This window comes from Chlamydotis macqueenii, chromosome 3, assembly GCF_036417535.1.
Source record: "Chlamydotis macqueenii isolate bChlMac1 chromosome 3, bChlMac1.mat, whole genome shotgun sequence".
Lineage (NCBI taxonomy): Eukaryota > Metazoa > Chordata > Aves > Otidiformes > Otididae > Chlamydotis > Chlamydotis macqueenii.
In genome coordinates this window covers 54,220,429-54,236,046 of record NC_141558.1, presented here as the reverse complement: position 1 = coordinate 54,236,046, position 15,618 = coordinate 54,220,429, and the positions used below count along the sequence as shown (strand labels likewise).

The 15,618-nt window shown below is 40.8% G+C and overlaps 1 protein-coding gene across 1 annotated transcript in view; it reads left to right on the top strand.

Moving 5' to 3' along the window:
• The window catches only part of CEP85L (centrosomal protein 85L), a 123,395-nt gene extending 110,594 nt beyond the window's left edge, over positions 1 to 12,801 (top strand). The window contains exons 11-13 of the mRNA XM_086745173.1: positions 6,309 to 6,416; positions 6,723 to 6,936; positions 8,348 to 12,801. Of these exons, the coding sequence (XP_086601299.1) occupies positions 6,309 to 6,416; positions 6,723 to 6,936; positions 8,348 to 8,511 (486 nt within the window). The 3' untranslated portion in view covers positions 8,512 to 12,801. The remainder of the gene's footprint in view (positions 1 to 6,308; positions 6,417 to 6,722; positions 6,937 to 8,347) is intronic.
• Positions 12,802 to 15,618: the final 2,817 nt, after the last annotated feature.

The window sequence follows — 15,618 nt, the reverse complement described above, 5'->3', positions numbered from 1 at the left end:
GCAGAGTTAGTCAGTTAGGAGTCAGTTGCGGCTCTGGCTGGGATTAACACATCAGGCTCCTGATACTTGAAAGTTACTTAGTGACCACTGTTTGTTGTGGAGAAAAGGAAACATTATACAGGTTATAGTGAAGAAGGTATGACATGCTCTAGAAAAAGCTGAGCATTTAAAAAAAACAGACATCTGTTTTCAGCAAATACTGAAGCCAAATTAAAGAAATTCTAGTTTCTGTATTCTTCTTCTAGATTGGCATTTATTTCCACATTTTTTTTGCTTCCTTGTGCTCCAGAAAGACTGAAGTTATAAGGTTGTCCCTTGAGAATGAAGAAAGTGCTGCTGCTTTGGCTCTGTGTGCATTAGCTTTGAAAGAACAACAAAACAGTAGTAAACAATCATCTGAATGCCTCCTTCTTCTGAAGTGGAAGGGAGCACTCTGTGGAGCTAGAATCCAAATAATGGAGAGTCACAAAACTGCTTGCGTAACACTTGCCAAGAGAATGTGCTTTCTTATTTCCACTTTGCACACTGGAGCCAAGTTTGCTTATTTGTAGCTGTTGAAAGTAAGTTATCTTCCACCGGTAAATTGCTTCTTTTTTTTACCGTGCAGGTAAATAGCAGGCCTGATTCCTGTAGACAACTGTGTTTTTTCTTAATTAAGTTACAGTGTATTAAATACATCTGTAGAGAAGCAGTAGGGGAATTTAAATTGCAACATAACACACATCTGTTAACTGAAAAGCAAAATCAATCATTTAAGCTCATCTAGGTTTGATGAAGACAAAATTTATTGAATGGAGATGTTTTCATGGAGCAATCTGTTATGTACAAAAATTGTGAAACAGGCAAATGTAGTTTTGGATATTTCATTATTTTTTTTAAAAAGTGCAAATTGAACTCTAAGCTTTCTGAGATTCTCTGTTGCTCTTCATAGTTTAGTTTAGATTAGTTACATATATACTGTGCACATATCTGGTGCTTATAAGAAATGTGCACAACTTGTCTAAATGTATTATCACCAACCTAAATCTTCTCGTATTTCCTAAACTTTCTGATCTGTTTCTATCACCTTTACTTTGAGACTGGTGATCTTTGTGTGTATTGTAGACAGCTGGTTTGTGTGTTTAGTCTGAAATGACTTCTGGGAGCTGAGACTGGGAAATGCTGGGCAGTTGTGGCAGTCTGTGAAGGGTAGTGTTCTGTTCTCCAGGACTTTCTCTTACTTTTTGTCTTTTAAGGTATTTTAGATAAGGACAGAAAATAAGATTTGAAAAATATATTATCTTTCAAATTACTTGTAGACTACAGCAGCTTCTTTGTATCCTTAATGTCCCTCACCTTCCACACTTGTTCCCTGGGAAGCACTGAAAATTAGTTCATTAGAGACTGAAATCCCTTATCAGCACAGAGATACAATTTATCTTCAGCTAAGATCGTCTCGTTTTATTCCCTGTCTTCTGCCACGTGGTAAACTTATGCTTGAGAATGTACTTCAGTTCTTTGTTTTTAACTTGCTAACTTAAAACAAATAAATTCTGTTTCAGACAGCAGTTTCTATTTGCTCATAATCGTGGTGGAATGATTTTGATCTTCCTTGTATGGCTTTGCTTGGTTGATTTGTTCTCCTGAGCGTGAGGGATTAAAATTCTGGTAGGCCTTGACAAGATGTCATGCTGCCTATATAGAACATCTCCAGAAAGAGAAGAATTACAGATGAGACTGGCATTCAGAAAATTTGTATTTACATGATTAATTGAGGTATTGCAAGATTAACTTCTTTTTTTAATGCGAAAAATACAGCACAATGAAGTCAGATTGTACAATACCCATGTTATCCAAAGTACATCTGTCAATCCTGTCAGTCACAATAAACCCGAACTGTGCCAGGCTGGGAGTAATGTCACCAAGTTGTAACTTTGGAAAGCATATGGGAAAAGTAAGGATGAAGTACGGAGGACTTGTAGCACCATGAGCACTGGGAAATCGTAGCACCATGGGCTCAGCCAAGCTGGTGAGCACATGTGCTTTTTCTGAGTTTTAAGATGAGGGTAGCTGAGAATGATAGATGTTAGATGTATCTGTTAGAAATAAACTCTGATTTTCACTCCTGGTAGTTTCTGTTAAACGGTGCAACTCATGAGTTGAACATGTACACATTATTTGGAATATTCTAGAAGTTGGTTTTGGAGTAGTTTTGCAGTAATTGTGAATTTAGTGGCAGATGCAGTTCTGAAAACGCACTGAGGAAGGCAATATTTCTGAACCTGTCTTCCCCACCAGCTGCCCACCCGCAGGAAGGCTGCACAGTCAAACCCTTAATGTCTCGCGTTGACACAAACATGAAATGTCTAAGTGGTAGTACTGTTGCATGTATTGTGACTGAGACACTGAGTGTCCCTGAACTTGCTTGTGGAAGAGAAGTGCATCAAAGATTGTTAAAATTTGAACATACTTGAAAACTGGGAGGGTATTTTGGGCACCTGCTATTACTGTATTGGCAGTTCTCCTCCTCCTCTCTAAGCATCTTCTGTCTGGCTGCAGATGGACCTTCAGTCTGACCCAATACAGCTGTTTTTCTCATAAACAATGTTTAAAAAAAAAAAACCAAACAAAAGAAGATGGTTCAACACCACTGCAGGTTCTGCTCATCTGCAAGCACGACAAAGGAAATGCCTGAAGCAGAGCTGTTTCCTACCTTCTCCCGGCCCAGGGTGTTTCCTTTGACATGGGGCAGTGCTCTCTTTCTTCCTCCCCTTCCTCTCACTGGACTGTGAATCTGTGCTTTCTTGCACAGCTTATCTTTAGGATGCACATTACTTCAACACTTCCTTTCAAGGGGCACAGTGTGGGTGAACTGAGAAGCAGGTCAAGTGTGTGAAAATTGTTTTAAAAACAAGTAGTCATTTCTGGGTTCTGCCTGCTGATTCTTATTACTTACATAAAAATTAAGTGTGGGAGTTTTTAGTTCATATTAAGTGTGTAAATTTTAGCACCATTATTTTTCAGTTTTGCAAAGGGTATGACAAAGCTGGCTTTTCTCGCTACTTGTGCAGTGTTGAGCTGAACGTGTTGGGAAATTTTGTCCAGACTGCACACCTCCTGTGAGTGGCCAGGCCATTAAAAGCTTCATTGGATGTCAGCCCTGTCTTGCCTCTCGTTACTCCTCGTGTTCTGATCAGCACTAGTAGTTCCTATGGCTGGCAAATTAATTAAGTGGCTTCTTGGCCGCTCAGTACACCACGTACAAGGTAAAGGGCATAGACATATAGACATAATCTCCTATTTGCTATAGTCCACAGTACTGGTACCCTGAAAGTTCTATCCTTCATACATCTTAGGAGTAACTTGAACATGAGTAAATTTGACTTCTTTTCCAAAGCTAAATTGTGCTGAAGTATGGAAGTGATTGATGACAGCCAACATGGCTTCACTAAGGGCAAATCATGCCTGACGAATTCAGTGGCCTTCTGTGATGGGGTTACAGCACTGGTAGATAAGGGACAACCAACTGACGTCATCCACCTGGACTTGTGCAAAGCATTTGACACTGTTCCACACGACATCCTTGTCTTTAACTGGAGAGGCATGGATTTGATAGATGGACCATTTGGTGGATAAGGAATTGGCTGGATGGCTGCATTCAAAGAGTTGCGGTCAACGGCTCGATCTCCAAGTGGAGACCAGTGATGAGTGGCATTCTTCAGGGGTCTGTATTGGGACTGGCTCTGTTTAACATCTTTGGCGACATGGACAGTGGCATAGAGTTGCACCCTCAGCAGTTTTGCTGACAATGCCAAACTTTGTGGTGCGGTTGACATGCTGGAGGGAAGGGATGCCGTCCAGAGGTACCTTGATAGGCTGGAGAGGTGGGCCTGTGTAAACCTTGTGAAGTTCAACAAGGCCAAGTGCAAGGTTCTGCACATCCTAAGCACAAATACAGGCTGGGCAGAGAATGGATTGAGAGCAGCCCTGAGGAGAAGGACTTGAGGGTACTGGTGGATGAGAAGCTGAAGAGCTGGCAATGTGTGGGTGCATCCCAGGAAGCCAACTGCATCCTGGGGTGCATCAGGAGAAGTGTAGCCAGCAGGTCGAGGAAGGTGATTCTTTCCCTCTACTCCACTCTGGTGAGACCCCACCTGGAGTACTGCATCCAATTTTGGGGCCTCCAACATAAGAAGGATGTGGACCTGTTGGAGGGAGTCCAGAGCAGGGCCACGAAGATGACCAGAGGGCTGGAGCACCTCTCCTGCAAGGACAGGCTGAGAGAGCTGGAGTTGTTCAGCCTGGAGAAGGCTCCAGAGAGACCTTATTGCGGCCTTTCGATACTTAAAGGGGCCTTATAAGAAAGGTGGGGAGAAACCTTTTATCAGGGCCTGTAGTGATAGGATGAGGGGTGAATAGTTTTAAAATACAAGGAGGCAGATTTAGACTAGATGTAAGGATGAATTTTTTTACACTGAGGGTGGTGGAACACTGGAACAGGTTTCCCAGAGAGGTGGTAGATGCTCCATCGCTGGAAACATTCAAGGCCAGGTTGAATGGGGCTCTGAGCAACCTGATCTGGTTGGAGATGTCCCTGCTCCTTGCAGGGGGGTTGGACTAGATGGCATTGAAAGGTCCCTTCCAACCCAAACCATTCTATGATTCTTGTTTTCCTAAGACTCCAAAACCAGCATAGCTTGACACAATTTACTGTGGTTCTGTCAAGAGAGGAGCTTGGGGGTTTTTTGCCTGTGAATAAAGTTGCAGAGCCATAGTGCAGCAATTTAAACATACCTTTTACTAAAGAGTGACATTGATCTTTCTAATAGCATTTTATTTAAGCTGCCCATGTAGAATTCCCTATGAGAGAGTTCTCTGCTTTGGAAAAATAATTGTTAGGATTGTTCCTACAGAGATTCAAGAAAAAAAACCTTCTGCTGGGACAGTGTCATTCCATAAATTGGGAGCCATCGATTTGTGAAATGCAACTTCTGCCCCCATCATGGTCTCTGGTTCTGCTCTGTGGAGGGTTACAAAAAGAACTATGCCAATGCATGCACTGTTGCCACCAGTGATCTAGCTGTATTTTGAGCATGATGGGATCAGATTTGCATGTTATAATTGAAATCAGGCAACAGGCTTTACATATTAATGTGCCGAGCTAGGGATGGGGACACTTTATATGCACTGTGCTAGCACAGCATTGGATTTGTGATTAGCACTATTAACGACAAAAGAGGAATTTTTTTCCTTCATGAAAGCTGAAAAGATCTCTCTGTTTCAAAGCATCAGGAGTTTATATAATTACTATTAATTGTTATTAGCGTTCAAGTAAGATGGTTCGAATATTCCTCTTTCAGAATGTTGCCAGATGACCTTGAAAGACATAGCTACAGATTGAATAGGCAACTAGTGGAATAAATGAGTGCTTTTAACAAAAAGATACTTGGGGTCATGCTGAGTTCACCTCAAAAAATCCTCTTTGGAAATACCTCATGATTTCTCAGTTTCGGCTCTCTAGGTGAAAACTGGGGAATTGACAGCAGCTGATTCCGTGTTGTAGCAGTGGTTGGTGTGTTGCTGCTTGTGACTGATCTGGAAGCCAGTCCTGGAAAGCTGCAATACTCAAGTTCAGCAGCATCCCACAAACTTCCTGATGTTTTCATTACTGAAAATAGTAACTACTGCATCTGTTAATAATGACACTATAAACTACAAATAAGTTACTTTTTGCTTGTAGTTGTTTTTTTTCAGCAGAGTTGTGTAGATTGTTCTGGTTTATACTGTATGTGAATGGTTTTAAAGATATCGCTACTGTGTATCAACTGTCAAAGACTTTCTTCTCAGCTGTATAGAAGGTGAGGTGAATTCTGTGTTGTCAAAGGATGTGGGAAGCCCTGCCATAGTCTTTGTGGAAAATCGAGGCCAAAAAAATACTTAGTTACAATTTGGAATTGCACATACCAAGCTTAGCTGTCATTAATCTGCTGCTTATTTCAAGTGAAATTATTTGGTTACAATAAACAATATTACATAGTTATTTTAGAATTCATGCATTCCATATTGGAGTAATGTTTTGCATATGTATGGTCTTTTTGTTTCTAAACAGATACTGCTTATTTAAAGGGTTTCACTGATACTTGGAATAGCTGTGTTAGTATACAGAGAACTGTTCGGGTCCAGTTGAATATTACCAGGAAAAAAAATGAAGAATTAATACAAAAGCAATAACTAAAACTTAGAAATTTACTGAGGATGCATTTTTTTTTTCAGTGCTAATATAAAGTATGAAAATTTTAAATAATTGCCTATGTTTTAATTCAATTTAGTCTATGCAAGAGAAGCTTTTGCAAGAAAAGCACATCATTCAGAAGATGACAAGTGATCTTGAAGAAAAAGAAAGGAATATAGAGCAGTTAAATAAAACTCTCTCTGAAGTAAGTAAACTCAAAAAATAATCACTGACTGCTCCAGCTGCCGTGCAAACACATAATAGATACCATCCCTGCCTCAGGAAGTGAGAACTTCAAGGGTGAAGGCTGCTAAGCAATGGTAACATGAAATAGGCAGCTGTGTAGAAGCTGTCTATCTACCATTCTTTGGAGGGGTACAGAAATACTGATTACATGTAAGGAAATTAATTATGTTTAATTGTCTTGTTTGTGATTTGAAACAGAAAACTTTCTGCTACAGTACATGCTTCAGACTAACTTTCCCCTTTTTCCCATTTACTTTTCACAAAGAACCAAAGACTGATGGAAGAGAACGCCTCCCTGAAGGAACAGATGCGGCAGGTGGAGCAGTCCAGGCAGCCAGTATCTGAGAAGATGCCTATAGCAGACCAGTTGTTCAAGGAAATGTCCCACTGCTTGTTTGAGTTGAAAGCACTGTGCAGTATTCTTACCCAGAGAGCTCAGGGCAAGGAGCCGAACCTTTCCTTACTGCTGGGAATCAGATGTAAGTGATGTTGTAATTCCAGCGCTTAATAGTGTTTTGACGCAGAGTAATAACAGTTTAACTACGTGGTGCTCGAACTTGCCAGCTGGACAGGCCAGTGTCCCCCTTACTGTGCAGCTGGAGCAGTTGTGCGTGAAGTGTCCTTCTGGAGCTCTCTGGGAAAGCTGGGCTTTTAATGCACTTGGGCTGCTAAATGAGTGTGACTGCACAGGTCCTTGCCAAGTCAGGATAGAAGGTAGCTGGCTCTTTGTATGGACCCAGTCATGGATATGTTCACCCCACTAGAAAAGAAAGATGTATAGCCAGATGTCTGTCCCTCCTGAGACACACTGCAGTCACCCTGAGGGTTAATGGCTGCTTTTCTGTCAAGCATGTTCTACCCTATAAAGTCGTTATGAGGGAGGTGAGGCAAAGCAGGCCTAGTGTAGCTACACCATGTGTTTTTGGTTTGTTGTTTTGTTTTGGTTTTTTTTTCTAAAGCCCTTAGAGTCAGGGGGTGGGAATATACCTCTACTGTTTGAACGTGTGTATGTCTGATTTGAGGGTGGAGGGTGAGTGTCTGGGTGTATTTGATAAGCCCAGTGCCAGGCAACACCACCTCCGGTGTTGTTAATGGCACATCTAGTCTTCAGCACTTACTAAGCTGTTAACCAGGAGATGAGAAGCACACTCCAAAGCCAGACAGACAAAGCTTCAACGTAATGAGTTTGTGTTGGGTCTTACCTTTTAACAGGGTTAATAAACAATAACGAATTTTGACCTGAATGTATCATAGTCTGTTGGTTTTTGGGTGTTAATTAGGATTAATCAGATAGACTAGTTGCTGAACTGGACCTTCGGCAAGGTAGAAAGTATACTTTTACAGTATACTGTCCTGTGCAGCAAGAGCTACTACATGCCACATAGACTCATCTGCACTGTAACCCTGCGAAGTACTGGGGAGTGCACCATATACAAATCTCAAAGTCCACGAGACCATCATCAGGCAGCAGGATGAATAGTGCAGCTTATCTGTAGTACCATCTCGTCATCTTCCACGCCTTGTTTCCCAAGCTCCTCCTACCTCTCTTCTCTGAGTGGCTAGAAACCTCCAGAATCTCCAGGAAATGGCTGTTCTAGCCAGTTTTTTTTCACTGCAGTTGAGATCAGTTACACTTTAGCAAGTCTAGATCTTGGTGCAAACAGAGAAGCATATCTTTCAGAGAAGCAGTGATGGGCTCTGATTTGATTTTAAGTTCATACGTTACCACATTTTGTTGGCTTTTTATCATACTGAAGCGTGATTTGTCTCGATGTAATTAAAGTGACCTACCCCTTATAGCAAGGAAGACTGACTAGTTGGAAGTATTGACAAAGCACCGTTGCTAGAGCTTTTACCTTGGTTGGTTTTTTTTTTTTTTTTTTTTTGCAGCACTGAGCTGTTCAGCTGAAGAGAATGAAAATTACCACAGCACAGAAACCCTTTCAAAGAAGCTCCTGGACGTTTGTCAGTTACGAAAGGATATCGATGAATTAAGGACTATAATGTCGGACCGTTATGCTCAGGACATGGGGGACAACTGCATTACTCAATGACAACGTTCCGTCTAGTAGCAAATGACTTATTAAATGCTGCTGTATCACAGGTCCTTGCATTTCTGTTAAGGAGCCATATTGGAAGACTGCAAGTTGCTCCACACGTGCATCTCTGAGGATTGTGCATATTTAATCTCTGGAGTCTGGTGGGGAGAGCAGAGTCATCTTTTGAACAGAGTGGTACAAACTACAAGAAATGTTTTCTCCAAACTACTGAATGTAGAAGAAGCTGTGAAGAATGATTCAGTTGGATACTCTGTTCCTTCATTAGGGCTCATTTTATTACTTCACCTAGTTTCTGGAATCAGAGCATCAAAACAGCCATGCTGCTACTACTCTCAGTCCTTTCCTTCGTCGAGGGTTTGTATGGCATTATCTGTGTTCTGAAATGAGAGCAGAGGGTCGAAGAATCTGTAGTTGTGTATGGTGAAGCCAGAGGCTTCTGCAGCTGCCCTTCAATCTAGAAATTGCAATTGGAACAATCTTGGAGCACTACAAAAAGTAGTTACTCCTCAGGTTGCCTCAAATAATTGATATAGGAAGGATGTTGTTGTTTTTAGTAATGGATGTCTAGCTTGTTTGCCCAATAGCAGAAGAAAACCAAGTTTTGACTCCTTTATACAGAAGTCCATAAAATGATAGCGCTATAAAATTGTTCTAAGCACTCTCACATTGCTGTAAGAAGTTTCCATAATATGAAGTTTATGACAAACCCAGAGATGCTGGAAGGCATGAAACTGCAGCATGGTACGTGGCTGTCAGAAAACAAACAGACAGACTGTAGTTATTTTTCCCTTAGGTCATCTCCATATTAAAATGTGGCTGGTCTGTGTTCCATCTCTGAAGGCCTCTGATGAGGTTGTGAACCACCTCAATCGTTTTTTACCACAGCTACAAAACGGGTGTTTGGCACTTGGCAAAATCAGGGCTCAGAACAGAATGTTTCCACTTAGCAGTATTAAGTACTCGATTATCTGAGGACTGCAAAATTTTCCACATTGTTTGGGAATTCTTAGTTTTCTCCATTTATGTAGGAAGCAATTACATTAAAAAAAAAAATAAGATCATGTTCCATAGTTTATTCAGCGAGTGTCACTTGGCAGTGCTGTTTCACTCCTGTGGGACAGATGACATATTAATGCTTTTTATTTCCTGGAACATTACTGCAAGATAGCTGCACAGTTAGGCATGGTGTAAAATAGTATTTAACTGAAGGAAACAAAAACTTGCAAAGAGCAAAACCACTCTCAGATCACACTGTTAAGGAAATGCATGAGCATCAGTTACATATATGGTATTAAAAGGAGGTTTCAGATCACTAAGGTCCAGCTGAGCGGTTAGAAGCAAATAAATTCTAGGGTAACATTTTTATGGCAAAAGTTAGTATCTTTAGTTTTCTGATTATATTTATGTCAATAGAAAAAAAAAAAAGATGTAGCAATGTGGAAAACTGGTTACCAGTTTTAACTTGGTGATGTTTTGCTTTCTGTTCATTGTTAAACAGTACCTGTTAATGTTGTTTTTATGCTTTAGCGATTTAATTTTTTTTAGCTATGTGGACTTATTTATTTGACAGTTTTCTCTATCCAGAAGCTACACATGGACTAAATTGTGAAAAATAGTATTGCTATTTATATTACTGCTGCGTGGTGTTTTCAGATAGATTAATCCAACCGGTTCAGCTCCTGTGAGCGTTAAAACAGTGTCTAGATGAAATCTCAAATTGCCTGGTGTCTCTACTTTAAGCTAAAAAAAAAAAGAAGCCATTTAATTTTAAATTTTGTGCTCTTTCTGTAGATTTGAAGATATACTTTTATACTAGTGCAAAACTGACAACAAGGATCTTTGGGCTTGCACAGTTTCCTGTGACTAACAGTATTGGCTTTTCTGAGTAGGGCCTCAGCTTGTTCATTTGGTGTAGTTTGTTGGTTTTAGCCCTGCAGTGAAGTAATAGTTTGTAGCTTCTGTATCATATCAGAATTCAACAATAGCATTTCAGATAATAAACTAGAAGTATGGGGAAGAGGTGAAACACCTAAGTTGCATGTTATTATTTCCTTAGATGGAAACATTGTACCTATGAAAAATTACCACACATTTTTTCTACATTTGGTGGAAATTAAAAGTTTAATAGAGCAATTAGAGAGGAGCAGGAGATTATTTTTTTTTTTTTTTTAACATCTGTTAATTTGATGACTTGGCTGGTGTGCCTCCACTGTCCCTCCTGTTACATGGTGATACTGTACTGCAGAGTTGAGATCAGTAATTTATATTTGCAGAGCACTTCAGGAGCCTTTATGCTCTTCAAGTATTAGTTGAAAGTCCCTCAGGAAGGAGGTCCCATTTTATTTGTAATATTTTGATTGCAGTGCTGTAATCTTGCATTGTAATATTTTTATGACAGAACCTGTAATATTTACGTTGACTTTAAAGCACTTAATTTTTAAAAACCGTGAGTTTACCTGCCTCAGTGAGACTAAACTAGGGAGGTAAATTATGGATGTATGAGCCAAAGATGCAGCCTACCAATTGACTATCTATACTGATACAGTATTTTGCTTTGATTTCTTAAAATTTGGCCTGTTGTAGTAGTAGCAATTACTATATATGCATCAGTTTATGGATGCTTCTAAATGGAATAAGCTTTGTCTAAGATATGCATGATTGTTTAATTGCTTAAAGTGTAGTGTGTGTGGTCTCATTCAGCATATTTAATACAGAGATGATTAATGAATGTTAACATTGGAATTGCTTAGATTTTGTCATGACAACTTTTTACTGTAGCTATTAGACAATCTCAAGGGCTGAAAAGGAACTGCTAATGAGTGGATACTGTACCGTTCTGGCTGTCAGCAAATTTGTACAGTAATTTTTGGTATAGTTTCAGCTTGAATTTCTACAATCCTTTAGAAGATATTTACAGTAACTACTGTATTCAAGAATGTATTTTGAAAAAGACTTGGAAAGTACAGGCATCATCTATAGCTTGTCTTCAGACAAGGTATGGATGATGCTGTGTGTTTACTATATAGAAGTAACGCAGCTCAGTTGTGTTGTAGATTGCTAGCCTCAGCTGTGCAGCTTTGTAGCATGATAGCTGTGTGAAATTGTGGAGATTGCTGTAACCACCCGCTCAGGCTCCAGCATTCAAAATTGCCCATGGCTGTGAAGTCATTACAAGAGCTGAAATTTTGCCCTTTTCACTTCAGAAGATTTCCTTCCTTCCTTTGGCCTAGCTGCCTGGTTTTTTGGATATTTTTCTTCCAGGGTAAGAGTACAAGGAAAGAAAGCAAGCAAACTCCTCCCTGCACGACCTGCTGCCGTAGCATGGGCAGTGATGGCACGCTGCAACCTCTCTGCGTGGGCATAGTTTGCTCCAGCTTTCCTTGTCCTTATAAATGTTATGCAGGTGGAGTTGGAGGTATAGTTGAGTTCTTATCATTGATGTGACGAGTTCTGTCTTGAGTGGGGGAGAGATATTCTGAACTAGTCTGCATTCTTAGACTAAAAACAAATGAATGGTTACTATCTAAAGGGATGATTTATTCCTGTAGTTCATTAGCAATATTAATTCTACAGCTGCATACCTTTGTGCCTTTTTGCCTGAAGTCAGTGTATATTCCCCTTCAACTTCAAATAAGTTGTTAGGATTGCTGATGGCTGCACCTTGTTTTCCTCTTTCCTGCCGATATTCTGTTCATAAGCTTTTGTAGTAAGAACTCTCACGTAATATCTAGAAACAGAAGTACTTAAAATAGGTACTCAGTGTACACTTTGAATGTTAGGCTGGTCGTAGTATGCAGCTTTTTGAATATGAAGCGTGAACAGGAAACTCCAATCACAATGTGTTTATTTTGTGTGTATTAATTACAGCGTATCATTAGCTCAATGGGGAGGAGTGTCTGGAGCTATCTTTTAAAAGCACAGCTGACATACGTACTGGATCAGTCCGTGAAGACTGGTAGTTTTGTAAATTGGGTTCAATTTTTGAACCTCTCAGGATACCTCATATGTAAATAGAGTTGTCATGACTTAATCCCAATGTGTTCATTGTAAAAAGTAAAGGAGCCACTGGTTGGCTCAGCTTTAGGCTTGTTGTTCATGCCTCTTTTTGTAATTTTTTTTAAAGTAGGGTTTACAGCTAGAATTTTGAATGCCAAAGTTCTATTTATTAAATAATAATAATAAAAGTTTTCATTGTAAATTACTGGTATTTTTCCACTGGAATTTGTTTGTTGATGTTTGGGATTTGTATCCACAGAGCAAAAATAAATTTTGTTACAAAAGTGATTTATTCATGCTTCTCATTTGTCCAGTATTGGCACGTGACGGAAGTGACCCAAGCTGAACCAAGGGCAGGAGACGAGGGGAACCATGAAAGATCTTCCCAACCACCCACCGCACCTTCCCTTCAATGGTCTGTAGTTCTGCTTGAATACCAGCTCTCTCCTTGGTGTTAATACAAACAAACAAACAAACCAACCCAGCAAAAACAGAAAAAAAAAAAACACGCAAAAAACCAAGGCCTTAGTAGCAAAATTATTGTATTAGTATAATGAAAGGATTTTAGAACAGAGTTACTTGTAAAGTGTCTGCTACTTTTTTAGGTGGGTGCTGCTGTTGTCCATCTCAGATGCTGATTGGAGAGATCACAGGTAGGACTTCTAAAAAGAATAAGTTGGCACAAAATTGTAGGCAGAAGCCTTATAGCTAGTTTTGAAAATGCTGAGAGATTCATCAGCTTTGGAACATGTGGTTGCCCCAAAGCCAGTCACACAGGGCAAAGAAGAAAATTGGATAGTGAAACAAAAACGGCAGTGGGTATGGTACCAAGAAGAAAACTGGGGATCAGAAAGGACATGTGTTTTACTTTTTAATAATTATTTTTTTAGTTAGAAAGCACAAATGGATGGCTGGTTGGACTGAGCAGTAGTTAAGGCAGTCAGAAATCCCTGCTCCATGAAATACTGCAGGTCAGCATAGTCCAACACCACCAAGCAATGTTGACTTCCCTTCCATGTCAAGTTAGTGCAGTCTCAGGAAAGGTTAAAGGTTAAGGATTTTACACAGTGTAACAGGAGTCCTCACAAGTGCTGAGTGAAGTGGGGTCACCCAAAAATGGTTTCTTCTCCGACAGCTCCCTATGAGAAATCTTTGATCCTGTTTGGAGCATCAAGTGCTGAATGAGCTCTGTGTGTGGAGTGATGTTCCCCTCTTCCCCCAGTATACTGCCTTGGCAGAGCACAAAAGTTGACACTACCTCCTCTTTTCAAAGAGGGGAAAGTCACTGTAATTAGCTAATGTGTTATGTATGGTGAGATCACTTGCTTTTCTCCACTCTTGTGACTAAACGTTAAATGACGGGCTTCTAACTCAATTAAAAACATTCTGTGCCCTATATAAATGGATGTAAAGGGCTGCATAGATGCCAACTTTCCGTAAGATTTCTGAGGGTGACCTTTTGTGAAGTGCTCAAAGTCAGGTTTAGGTTTCAAAGTATCACGATTAAAGCACTGCTAACAATAGTAGTGGTAGAAAATGTTCTGTTGCCTTTATGCCACAAACAAAATACAACTCCAAATGTGGATAAAAATGAAACCTTAAACAATAATGCTGCATGTAACAGCGCAGCATCTTGAATGAAGACAAGGTGCAGCAGCTAAATCCGCAGCAGATCGCCTATATTATGTAAATGAAGCAATTCTGCAGGATGTGCTAATGACACTGGGTCATTTGTTTTGTAAATGAATGGGTTTGGTGTAATTGGAGAACTTCCAAGTGGCAAGGGAAAGGGTATGCTATGAAAGCTGATGCATAACTACACATCAGTACGTGCGTATTTCTCTCCCTACTTTGTGTCAGTTACTCCCTTTCGGGGGCGGCTGCTGCTTTTCTGCTCCTTTTCTTGGTGTTGCAGGTCTGAATTTCGTGGCATGCTTCAAGTCATGGAGTTGAAGCCTACTCAGTTTGTGGGGAACCTGATAGGTTCAGCTAATGCTTCGGGGCTCTTTCATGAGCGGTTTGGCAGCTCCCTTGAAGAATGCAACCCAAGGGTATTAATAGACCAGAAAACTGATTTGCTGGTGTGTGTACCTGTGAAAGCATTTGCCTGGAGGAAGGCAAAAGGAAACTGTTGTCAAGTTCTAGCTGAGAAAAATCATATCCATTGCTGAGGGAGTGAATTTTGTAACGCTAAGGGCTGTGGTAAGAGAGTTATCTGACTGAAAACTCCTCGAGGGGGAACCAGATAGAATTTAGTATCAAAAATGGTAGTCTCCCCTACATTAAAAACTGAGAATACAAGTAGTACAAGTAGTCCCTGACTGCCAGGGAGATGCCAAAACCCCCTCCCAGACCAAACGTGTTGTATTGAGCTTTGTGGTGGCCCCAGGTGCCCCAGTGGAGGGTGTTTCAGAGCCCCGCTGCTGTCAGCCTGTGCCAGGGCAAGGGCCCAGCCCTACCCCAGCCAGTGAAGGGCTGGTTCCCCGCTGCCCTGGCTCCTGGGGCTGAGCTCTGCCTCGGGGGGTTAGAAGCCGGCCCTGGGCCTGATGGCCACAAAACCAATTGCAGTGCTCCAGTGTAGGCTGAGCCAGAGGCAGGATTTTGCCAGTTTCTCAAGAAGCCAACTTGTCCGTTCCAGCACCAGTGAGATCCAGCTCATTAAGGGTTTCAGCTAGCTGTGGCGCAGGTGCTGCACTCTGTTGCTTCAGTCACAGGAATGTAAACCTTATCACTCCTTCGTTAGCACACGGAGAAAGGGGCAGAGTGTGAAGCCAAACGAGCCTTTTACCTGTTCCTAGGACTGTTGTACTGCACCAGCAGTCGTTCAAAATGCCTGCGTCTGCGACCGACCACTTCTCTGATGAGACAACAATTCCTTATACTTACCGATTGTAATGATTTACTATTGGGGGGAAACCACACCTCAATTTAATCACTACATTTGATATGGGTTAAGACAATTTTTTTTGCTATTGATTCTCTGATGAGAAAGTAATTGCTCTTCTTTTTTTTTAATGGCTGGTACTTGAGATGCCCATGTTGTGGAGCAGGCGTATCAGTCTGGCTGGGATCTTGATGCTAATGCAGTAATTGGAGCAAGGACTC